We start from the raw sequence: 12,529 nt of genomic DNA on the forward strand, positions 1-12,529 counted from the left end.
TGCATGCCTGGTTAATGCTCGGCTCTGTTGTGAAGGTCTGTACTTTACACAGTTTCCTTGTGAAGTCCCAGTTGCCTAGCCACTTCAAAGAAACTAAGACATTTACATCTTTGTACGGTTGATCTTGCGAGTCTTGCTAGTGAGAACTGTGATAATGCTGCTCAGATCCACTAGAGTACACACCTAGCCCAGTTGCCTAGCTACTTCAAAGAAACTAAGATATGTACGGAGGGAGTACTATTTTGGATAAACAGAGTATGTGCTGGCATTATCCTTCGTATAAACAGAGATGTGCTGGCATTTTCAGCTTACAAGGAAGCTATCATGAAAGATGGGACATACATATCCTGAAGACCCCGAGCTTAGAAAGTAAAGAAGGAAAGCTAGCCGGGAGTCCGTTGATGAGAAATGACCAAATTTAAAAAAGAAACGGAAAATGGTTTCAATGCCAGAGTAGAAACCACCACTAAAGCCGAAGTGGCGAAATTGTGGCCTGGTCTAGTTGAGGCAATGAGATAAAGCATGACCACGGGGCAGCTTGTGGCACCACCAACCCAGATCTTTTCGGCGCTGATCAAGGAGCCACCACCCAATGCATACCATCATATACCAGCCCATCCAGTGGCGAATCTAGGAAGAAAATGAAGGGTAGGCTAAAGTCAACGACGAGAAAACTAAGCTCTCTTTTGAAAAAAAACATGATGTCCAAGCCTTGCTGTCAAAATAAGGTCAGAATTTCCCAAACTACTACTTAAAACATGTAGTATTAACTAGATTTTTTCTAGGAATTTTGAAATATATATATATATATATATATATATATATATATATATATGAAATTTTGAACCAAAATTTGAATTTATCTTGCAGAATAACCATCATCTCCTCATTTTGTTGTCCACATAAGTTGGAGGAGGGATTACAATCACAATAGTTAAGGGAGGGGTATCTAGGTTCAGATTAGCTGGGATAGGTTCAGGTTCAGCGCGAGGAGTACATGCATGCATACTCATTTTTGTACTCTTCTTTTTTGCAAATAAGTTGCATTGGACACTAAATTAGATAACAGTACATGAACTAGTGATTACAGTAGATGGAGGCTGGGCATTCGTGTGTGGCCTGTTTGCTGTGCGTGTGTGGCACTGTGTGTTTGCTACTTGATAGTAGATGTACTATTCAGCTGGGATAAAAGTACTAGTAGTAAAAAATATTGTTATTTGGAGGGTAGGCTTGAGCCTGTTTAAGCCCTCCCAGTAGACTCGCCACTGAGCCCATCCGCCTCTTACTCGGGCAAGATCATGGACGCCCTTATGTGTTTGTGCTCATTAGCGGGCGGTTGTGCTTTTAGCACGTTTGTGGCCCATGTTGTGTTTTGGACCTTTTTAAATGTACGGTGTTATATGGCCCATTAGTGGCTGATGTTATGTTTTGGCCCGTTTGCTACCCGAGGTTATTACGGCCCATATGTGGCCCATGGTTACTATGAGAAACTTGAAATAAATGCATGGTACAACCGGATATCTTGCATTAGTGCTCATATAAACCAAACAAAAACAAATACAAGGGATGTGACATTTATTTGAACTTAATAGGATATGTAATCTCTTATAATATTATTTTGCTAGCAACAATTAGTTTGGCGAAATAAATGCAACATGCAACTAATGCATGCCATCTAGTTCGTGCTTTTCTCCTATACAAACCCTGGCATTAAATACCACAAAAAAGAATATGAACTCAATAAATATAGTGTATAGAAAGGTCGGAGTATGTCAGTACAAGGATACGTGAACATTAGTTTACAGATACGCATAAATGCAATAAGTAATCAATCAATATCCACAACCTTGGTGGTGGCTCTGTATAAATACCTGCAATGGAGCTTGGCGACGTGGATCCCACATAGGAGAAGGAAGAAACAGAGGGCAAGTAGTCTTTTCTCATAGAATGGCACTCATCAATCGCAATACAAGGACGATTGTCTACGCAATGGCGGTTGCTCTCGTGGTCATGGTGATGATGTCCTCTTTGTTGCCATCTTGTCATGCAAAGAAAGGTATGCAACAATGGCATTGTTTTACTGTATTGCAAAGAAAGGTATGCAACAATGCCATTGTTTTACTCTATGATTTCCAACCGTGGAAAAAACAATAAAAATCTAGCTAGCTATATTCTTGTTTTATCTTTGTATACTGTACAAGCTAAGCTAAATTGCTGGTACCACAATATATTGCCTTTGTAGGTAAGTGGAAGTGCAAGGAATTAGAGGACTGCACTGCCCCAGAGTGGCACAATCAGTGCAAGGAAAGAGGATATAATCAAGGTGGTCACAGTTTCAGTTCCATATGCAGTGGCAACAAAACAAAGTGTTGCTGCCCAAAGTGGACTACGGCGCCGCCGCCACCATGATACTAGATCTCAATATCTCATGCTTGTGGAAAACAGTGCTGATGAATGAAGTCGTTGCATCTAATATAATTGATCAACCGGCAGTTTAAGCATTAATTGTTCCATCCATTGAAAAATCGAATAAAGTTGTTTTATCTTCGTGTGTGCTCCATAATGTTGTACTCCCGCCAAACATTTTCCGTTCGACACCTGATAATAGTTTAGTAGATCTTTCTCATATACAAAGATATTATTAGGCCTAAGGCTTCTATCGTTACGTGTACTCCTCATGGGAGACTTGGGAGTGAAACCCTAGCCCCCGGCTATGCCAGGAACCCAAATGCAGCTCCTGCTCAAAACACTGCCATGGCAACCAACTCGGACGACAGCGAGGTCGGAAGTGCTGCCATGGCAGCCAAACGGGAGGAGAAGTGCCACTCGACCAGTGCGGATGGTGCAGCCCAACCGCAAGTTTGGGCATGTACATTAGCTATAGCAACCATCCACGTCATTCACAGACATGAGTAAAAACACCCTCTACAATGGATCGTCTTTTTGCTGTCTATAGCCCTCTAAAATTACGACGTTAGAGTGAAATTTATTCCAATGATCCACCTCCATCAGCCACTGCTCCAGAACGTGAAGAGACTGGCGACGGCGTCGGCGTGGTGATGCATCCCAGGAAGAAGGTGTGTATTGGGGAATCACAGCTCTCAAAGCCGGACCGCCGCCGTCGCTGAAGATCGAGGAGCATGTACACACACGTACGTTAATCTAATCAGTTCCTTCCTGGACCTGTGCATAGACGTTTAGCTAACTGATCCTTGATCGATTATTTTGGTCGCTGCAGCTCATTCGTTCGTGACGTCTATCGATCCCAGCAGTCCGGCGGCCCCCAACCGTGCAGGTCTCGTCGGGTAGCGACGGAGAAAAGCAAAACATGTTGCGTGGATTAGATTTGTCGAGGACGGGATTTGACGGTTTGGATGGGGAAAAGAAAAACTACAGACACCCAGCCGTACAACTAGCGAAATTTCAGGGCTATCGACCGTCTGCCGAATTGCAGACGCCCTTTTTCTCTCTCCTCGTTTTCTCCCCTCCACCTAGATAAATATTCTACATGGCATGTGTTACAGACGGCTGACTGGACACCGTTGTACATGCCTTTATCGGCACTGTGTCAACTGCACCAAGGCCTCGACCAACTCTTCTGCGACCACTACTTAAAGAAGAGAAGAGGAAGGAAGATGTCAAACAGTGGATCATGGAAATCTCTTCGACTAACTACCTACCGAATCAAGATCTGTAAGAACTGCGAGGTGTATCAGTGAGAGAAATTAGATCAAATTGGACCCTAACATCGTGGTACCAGCCGTGTTTTGATTTTCAGCCGGAAAAAAATGGATTTCGGCGGAATTTCAGTCATCTCGGCCTAGGGCGGAAAGTACCTTTCAACGAAAAAAATAGATTTTGGTCAAATTTTAGCCGAATTTTTTGAAAAATGGCTGAAATTCAGCCATCTTGGCCTGGGGCGAATAGAATCATAAAAGGAAAAATCAAAACTCTTGGTACTAGAGGCCAGCTGCCACCCTTCCTCTCCACTCTGATTTTACCCTTGATACACGTCGTCGCATCCACGCCCGCCAAATCCTCATCAACACCATGGATCCAACCCTGAAAGACAACCTCGACAAGCTTCATCAGGATTCCAAGGTGGACACCGCCAACGTCATGCATCGGCTCGATGTGCAGGCCTCGCAGCTCCCCACCCAGTCGTAATAGATCGACAATCTACTCCACTTGAAGCCGGATCTTGAGGCAAGCTTCCCCAAGCTGGAGACCGCAATTGCGGCTTCAAGCGACGACCCTAGGTGAAGCTCTGGCATCGTTGGGTGGAACGACACTGCAACAGAAATCGCGACGAATAATATGATCATAAACCCACAATTCCTCGGATCCCAACAAACACACCGTAAAAGATTACATCAAATGGATCTTAGAGAAGATCATTGTATTCAAAAATAAGAGAGAGAGAGAGAGAACCATCTAGGTACTACTATGGACTCGTAGGTCCTGAAGGAACTACTCACACATCGTCATGGAAGCAGGGGGTTCATGAAGATGGCCTCCCCAATGATCCCCCCCCCTTAGGTGAAGTACCGGAACATGGCTCTAGATGGGATCGCTGAGGAACAGAGGCTTGCGGCGGTGATAAAATTTTGTAGATGGATTTCCTAAAGGCCAAAAACAAGCAAAAAATAGGAACTGACACTGGGCACTAAATTAATATGTTAGTCCAAAAATTACTATAAAATGACATATATAAATCATACAAAAGTGATAACATAATATAATTAAATAATAAAAAAATTATAGATACGATTGAGACGTATCAACATCCCCAAGCTTAATTCCTACTCGTCCTCTAGTAGGTAAATGATAACAAAGTAATTTTGATGTTCAATGCTACCTATCATGTACTTGATCAAATTATGTAATTGTGGTATGAATATTGGGATACGAGTGATTCAAGGCAATAGTCTATCAATTTGACATTGAAACAATAATACATAAGCATACTAGTAATAGTAAACAATCATTGCCTTTCAAAATAATGACGTTAAAGAACGTGATCCCTACACACTTAATCATGTAAAACATGGCATGCACAGTCTTCCTAACATAAATATATCAAATCATGAACAGCCCCGGTGCCAAACGAAACAATTGAATCATACTTTTTCTCGCTTCAACATTTTTAATTCTCATGCAATACTTGAGCGTGAGTTAGGGACTTAGCAATTTGGATGGCAAAGAGAATGATTATGGGGATTTATAAGGGAAGACAAAAATGTATGAGAAAGTCTCACATCGACGAGGCTTGATCGTTCGGCAACAGAGGGGCCTTACAATCGATGTCAATGCGAGGAGTAGGGATTGCTATGTAACAGATGTACTAGAGCTATAAGTGTATGAAAACTATCTATATGAAAGTAAGTGAGTTTGCTCATGAAGACCTCGAGCGTTTGAGAAAGCTCGTCATCGGAATATGCAACTCAAGTTCTATAATATAAAAATCCCACTAATATATGGAAATGAAAAACATGGAGACTCTCTATATGAAATACACGGTGTTACTGTGAAGCACAAGTGTGGTAAGACAATAGGTCTCATTTTCTTTTTTTTTTTTTCATTTTTCTCTTTCTTTTTTGTTAATGTAGCCACTGGTATGGCCCATGCTGAAATTAATAACACTCTGTATACTATGTTAGTTGTTCCATCCTTTATCATTGTACGTTGTTGCGTGTGAAGTGGCTTTGTAGGATTTAGTAGTGTAATTTGCTAACTTGTTTGTACTAATATTTTGTAATATAGTATGTATTAGTGAAGTTAGCAGTTTAGTTAGTGACTTTCTAGCTGCTGAGAGCATCTCCAATAGGTGCCCTAAAATAATGGGAACAACAGCCCCTTCTCCCACTCTTCCTCATCCCACCACACATTGCACTAATTGAAACACTTTGTAGTAGTGCATGTCAAAGTAGAGTTGTTTCGTTTGTCGCCTTGCTAAAAATTCACATCTTCACCTTAAAAAGATTTGGGCCTAATGACCATATTGGTATATCAAGTTTACACCCTTTATGAGATTTCTCACCAAGTTTAAAGAGATACAATACAGAGAGGAGAAAAGGAACAAACTCACATCTCGCCGTGCGTCTCTTCATGTGACTTCATCCGTCTGGCAACGTATTGATCAGCCCCGCGCCTGTCTCGATCCGCCCTTCTGTCATGCCTCATCTTACCTCCACCGTTTGGTCCTTGCATCCCTATTGCTCGGCCTTCATAATTTATTTGTATTATGAAGTGTTTTTGAAACTTGTATCTTTTTATAGCCTTGACTCCGGTTACCGTGGTTCCATGATATTGACTCTAGCTAAAAGACCAATGGCAAGATGGAACACTTCCTCTGACTGTTGGACATGATGAGTGAGAGGTGGCGACGATGTTGAATCAAGGAGACAACTATGAAGAATGCTTGAAAAAAAGACAAGTAGATAGGTAAAAAGAATGAGGATGATATTAAGCAAAATATAAAATATGATTAGTAATGAAATATCGGCTGAGCTGCTCCCATGTGAACATAGATACCGATCGTTATCGGGTTTGTTTGCACTGCATGCATAACAGAAACCCCATCTCAGAGGGGTATTTGGCGAAACAACACTCCCTATTTTTACATGATGCTATGAAACACCCCATAAGAGCCCTCGTTTAAATGCCACTTTTTTTCTTACGCCGACTAAAGCAACACTTTCTATATGATCTGCCATCGTGCTAAATACCACATTTCCATCATTTAGAAAGTGTAAGATACCGACGGTGAGTAGAGTATCACATTTTCCTTACCAAGTGGAAAAGATGTTGATATCTTCGCACACGATAAGTAGAAATTTCTCACCTCGGTAAAGCAATATAAGAGCGTTTATAGATCACTAGGAAGGGCAAAAAAGGAAAAAGAAAGGCAGAAAAAGAAACAGAGTCAACACTCTGTCCTCCAGTCTCAGCCCGTGTGCCTGCCTCTTCCCGACCGCATACCGCACCGCCGGCGTCCGCCGCCCCCGTCCCGCCGGCACCGCATTCCGTCCGCCCGCCCGCCCGCCGGCGTCTCCCCAGCCTCCATAGATCGCATCTGCCCCGACCTCCCTCCGCGCTCCGCCGTTCAAACCTACCCCTGGCTAGCTCCTCCCGGCGACCGACGACGGCGCTCCGGCACGGCTCCTCCGGGAGGAACGGCGAGCGCCCCTAAACCGACCCAGTTTCGGTCTGGTCTGCATTCCTGGGTGATTCTCCTCGTCCCTTCGCCATTAGGAGGAACCCTAGCTCACCATCGCGTAAGGGGATCTCGGACCGCCCAAGTACGAGCCGCCGCCACTCCTCGCCGCTGGAAGACTCGGGCCTGCTCCGGGAGGTCCTCCTCCGCCTCGCTCCACAGCCATCCTCCCTCGTCTGAAGTACAAGGTAGTTTGTGGATTTGGGATCTGACTTCTCCCGGTAGGATCAGTCAAACACTGAATGAACACTTATATGTAGAGGGCTTGCTCTTGTTCAGTTTAAAGCACATATTTTTCTGCTCGCAGAGGTCTTTGTTTGCTGTGGCTGCTGGCATGGTCGACGCTGGTTCCATCTCGTACATTGTTGTAGGATTCATATAGCTGTGCGATTCGCTAGCTTATCTATATACTTCCTCTGTTCACTTTTATAAGACCTTGAAGACATTTCAGACAATGTACAAAACAGCCCATTTTGAGTTGTCTGAAATGACTTACAAAAGTGAACGGAGAGAGTATTATTATTATATGCCCTAATATCTGTAGCAAGTGGTCAAATTTAGCAGTTTAGATAGTGATGTTGATGCTGCCTGTGAATTGGCAATGCTATTCAACTGCTGCTTGCCTACCTAGCGCCAGCGCCATTTCCATGTCCAGCATTTATCATGTAGTATATGATGATGAGCAAAGTGAAGCCTAGTATTGCTGCTGCACAAATAGATTGCCTGTCACTTTGCTACCTGAAATAGAGTCTCGGTTCCATTCGGACACTTTTTTGACTCTTTATTTATTAGCTGTCCGTGTGTAAGAAAAATAAACAAAGCTCGAAGTATGATATTTTGTTTCTGTTTCATGCTCTTTGTAGCTGACGGATTGGGCTGGTCTAGCTTACAGACAGTCTGTATACTAACTCAGCTCAGCTCTCCCTTCATTCTTGCCTCAAAAAAAGAAGAGAAGGGGCACAAGAGAAGGTGCTGTGGTAACTAGATGATGTATCCTGCTGAGGTTCCCCAAGGCCAAGGGTAAGCTTCCCCATCCATTTCCTCTCCCTCTTCCTTTTTTGCGCACTACACTACTTTGTGTATGTGTGTTTGATTCTGGCAACTGCCCTGATTTGCATATGTGTGTTTATTGATCAGATTTCTTTTTTGTGCCAGGGCCTGTCCCATTCCCAGCTCGCCGCGTGTGGACGGAAGGAGGCTGCGGCGTTTCGTGGTCAAAGGTGCCGGCTCCGTGTCCAAGGTGCTCGGTGACGACAACCTCCTAATCGAGATTCTCGTCCGTCTCCCTCCGAAGCCGTCCTCCCTGCCCCGCGCGTCTGCCGTATGCAAGCGCTGGGGCAGCATCCTCTCTGACCCCGTGTTCCACAAACGCTTCCGCAAGCACCACCGGAAGCCTCCTCTGCTCGGCTTCTTCCAAGGGTACGCTAACCGCTTTGCTCCCATCATGGACTCGCCCGACCGCATCCCTGCCGCTCGCTTCTCCCTGCCCAAGAGCAGCACGCCCTACAAAGAGCACGCAGAATACATGGGCTGCCGCCATGGCCTCGCTGTCGTAATCAACAAGCATGAGCGGAATACCGTCGTGTGGGACCCCCTCACTGGCCAACAGCGCAGCGTGGCTTTTCCACCGTGGGTGGATGATGCCTTTATGGGGTGTTTTTGTACCTGGCACGGCACGGTGTTATGCGCTGATGCCGAAGATGGGCATGTTCACGGAGATTGCTTCTCGAGCCCGTTTAAATTGGTTCTGGTCTATGGGGGTGGATACAATACGAAGGCATTTTGTTCTGTCTATGACTCGGTGTCTGGTGTTTGGGGAGATGTTTCCTCGACCGCGATAAGAAATGAAATTTCTGCGTCAAGACCCAGCATCCTAGTTGGGAATGCACTTTGCTGGTTGATTTCTGGAGGTGATATCCTTGTGTTTGATTTCGAAATTCAGAGCTTTGATGTGATCGAGAAGCCGGCAGAGTACCATGTTGACGACAGGTGTTTTCAGCTCTTACGGATGGAGGACGGTGGACTTGGCCTCGCTGTTTTGTCAGGACTGGTTGTCCAATTATGGGAGAGAAAATTTAACTGTGATGGTGTTGTTGGATGGGTGTTGCTGCAGAAAACTATTCCACTGGAGGGGATGCTTCCAAGGGGAATGAATTATGTACTTTTCGTGGGGTATGATGAGGACACAAATGTGATTGTTCTCACTACGATGATTGGCAACTTCATGGTCCAACTTGACTCCATGCAAATCAAACGTATTGGTAAAAGAAAAAACATGTGGCACAACACCTTTTATCCCTACACGAATTTCTATACTGCAGGTTATACCCCCTATCTACATTGTACAAGCAAAAAAGTCCAATTAGTTTGTTTCACTCGTATTCATTCCAGTTACTTTCGATACATGATTGCCGTAACATTGTTCCCTTGATTACGGATTGAACGATATATAAGAATACATTATGTTGTTTGTTTCTTTGTTGGTATGGTGATCTAATTTCTTATTATTACAGGGCTCCATTAAAGCTAGAACAGGAATACAAATATTGCTTTGGTGCCTGGCCATTGCTAAAGGCTAGATACAATTATGTGCTTGTAATGATCTTTTCATCAGAGGGTTTCTAAAAAATGGAAAGCTGCAGTAAGAGATAGTGAAAGCATCTAAAATAATTAAGCAATTGGAACATCTGGAGGCGGCTTAAAGCTTGTTATATATGTTTTCTTATTCACTATTTTTCCTTGCAAGATTAAAATTTACCTTGATCGATCTTGATAAAATCTTCAATTCATAATACCATGTGCTCTAGTTTTTGTCGAAGAGTAGCACTAGTTCATTAATTTCACGTAATACTATCTAATGCTTGTTTTGGAACTCTGGTTTCTCAATCCGTGCATATGTTGTTCTGACCTTATGGTCATAACTTGTACAAAGCTCACTCAACAATAATTCTGGATGACTTCTTTCTCTGCACATGTAAATTTTTTTACCTTTCTTCTTTGGACCTGGCGATAGATGTGGCTTCATTTACTATCCTTGATTCAACTTCTCTTTGAGTTTTCATATGGTTTGGGCTTCTTTTGCTTGTAGGCAGGGGAGTTGGGCGGAAAGGGGCGGCTAATGTGTTATCTTGGTCAAACAACTTAGGTAATTTTCCCTTTTCATATATCTTTTTTTTCGTGGTTACCCAATTTATAAGATGGTGCATAGTCTATGCTTACATTTTCAAGATGCACACACTTGGGTAGAGATACCAGACATTTTCCCTTTGTACTTGAGCCTCACATATAGCTTGGCACACAAAAGTAAATCTGGAATGAGCTGACAATCTTGGAAGTTCAATTTTGTTTTGCCTCGAGAAGATAGGCGGTGAGTGACCAATCTCGTAGTTTCTACTGCGATCGTATGTAGGTAGTTATATAGCAAGAATCTTGAAAACACGTCATCGTATTGGTGCCAGTACAAACTAAGTGTTCCCTTATTGTTGTTCTCAGTTTGTAGTATTAGCTTGTGTACTGGGATGATTCAGCTATGGATATTTTTTTTGTATAATCTGCACTACGGCTAAGTTAATGCTTTTTTTGGGGACCATGCAAAATTTGTTCCGCTGTGAGAGAGCATTATAAATTTGTTTCACTGTGATGACATTGATTGTTCTGCAGGTATTAAGAGTTAAATTCGGGTTGCTGAGACACCGCCATGGCTAGTTGGCGTAGGGAAGTTCTTCAATTTTGCTTAGATGCAGCCATGGCTAGTTGTTGTAGTGAAGTTCTTCTATTTTGTATGGTGTGGTCGACGCTTAAACTGTCCTGCTATGTAGTCTGTTGGATCATCTGATATCTACGCTGTGGCATGTGGTGTGGTCGATGCTGAGATGTCTCCTCTATGTAGTCTGTAGGTTGTTCTACTTTTAGGTACCGCGGGCTGTGAAGTGAACCTATCAGGTTTAATCATCTGAACTCTTATAAATATTAGTATCTACGATCAGCAGACATCAGTCAATTTGCGTGCCTGATTAGTGACTCGTGGAATTGGTTCGGCTAATGCTTTGCTCTGTGATGCGAGGTACTAGCAAGGTGGATGGACAATGAGCAGTAGGCTCTGGCATTTTACAGAGTTTCTTTGTGAAGTCCCTAACTCCGAGTCTTGCTAGTGATCTACTCCCTCCGTCCCAAAATATAAGAACGTTTTTAACACTAGCATAGTGTCAAAAACGTTCTTATATTCCGGGACAGAGGGAGTAATTGTGATAATGCTGCTCACATCACCACTTGCAGCAGAGGCAGACAATGCCTGTATATGCTCTGTTTTACTGCCTAGCTAGAGCCCCAGTTGTATATGCCCAGTTGCTAGTGGTCTAACTGATGTTTCCCTAGTTGGGTGAGACTGACTTGGCCCTTTCTTGGAGACAAATCAGAAAAATGTTGTCAGTTTTTGTTTGAACTTCAAAGAGTTTTGTGGCTTGGCTCTTAATCAAAAGAGTGTTGTGAGTTTTTGTTTGGCTGGAGAAAAAATTACTGTTTTTTTTTGTTAAATGCTAGTCCTATTTTGGATCTGCCATGGAGATTTTTATTGTCCTGAATTACACTAAAGATGTTTTTCAGATCTTGGCCTTGCCGTTCGCGGCACTCGCCCATCAAAGTCAGTTATCCAGGAAAAAACAAACCGGTGACTGCAAGAGTGCCAACTGGGGACTGCCATGGCGACATTTTGCTTCCGACCGTACCTTGCTGGTAGACGAATTGGAAGAAGCATAATAACATACTTGTCATGTCAGATATATAAAGGAACAAAAAGTGGTTCTGAAAGTCAAGTTATTTGGTCAATCAATGTTCAAAATAGGATTTATAAATCGACAAAATCGAAAGAAACATGGGGAGGTGGTGGGTAATTTTGAGAAATATAATTTGTGTAAAAACAACTCCTTGAACTATTACAAGAAAGTGTAGTAAAATAAAAAAGTAGAAAACTTCAAAAAATAAGGATATTCATGATTTTTTTCTTTCAAAGTCAGGCATCACAAAATAAAAAATGGAAAGAAAATATTTATGCTTTACCAAACACTAGTTGAGTGCCCGTGCGTTGCCACGGACCATCAAAGGGAGGAGGGGATCGAAGGAGGTCGAACCATCACGACGTTCGATCCTCCTTTAATAGTAGAGATTTTTGCGTCGGTGTGGTGCGCGAGGTTTTCGGTAGATTTTTTTTAGTGCGTGCTATCGTACGAGGGGAGGAAAGGGCCGATGTGTATCTCGTACGTGGGTTGAGCTGGCGATTTTTGGGCTGCTGCGGGCGTGTGGCCCTCGTGCGATGCT

At 43.2% G+C, this 12,529-nt stretch overlaps 1 protein-coding gene across 2 annotated transcripts; it reads left to right on the forward strand.

The window, feature by feature from the left end:
* Positions 1-6,913: 6,913 nt before the first annotated feature.
* Positions 6,914-11,216, forward strand: LOC147963079 (putative F-box protein At3g25460). 2 transcript variants are annotated; one of them, XM_087527624.1, is made up of 5 exons: positions 6,916-7,404; positions 8,080-8,236; positions 8,372-9,537; positions 10,305-10,361; positions 10,877-11,216. In XM_087527624.1, exons 2-5 carry the CDS (start codon positions 8,202-8,204, stop codon positions 10,888-10,890), a joined length of 1,272 nt encoding a protein of 423 aa, XP_087383750.1. In that variant the 5' UTR covers positions 6,916-7,404; positions 8,080-8,201; the 3' UTR covers positions 10,891-11,216. The 2 variants fall into 2 exon arrangements, with proteins under 2 accessions (XP_087383749.1, XP_087383750.1); XM_087527623.1 differs by having other exon boundaries at positions 6,914-7,404; positions 10,305-11,216.
* Positions 11,217-12,529: the final 1,313 nt, after the last annotated feature.

The sequence above is a fragment of the Triticum urartu genome, chromosome 6A (genome assembly GCF_056163025.1).
Source record: "Triticum urartu cultivar PI428250 chromosome 6A, HENAU_Tu73, whole genome shotgun sequence".
Classification (NCBI taxonomy): domain Eukaryota; kingdom Viridiplantae; phylum Streptophyta; class Magnoliopsida; order Poales; family Poaceae; genus Triticum; species Triticum urartu.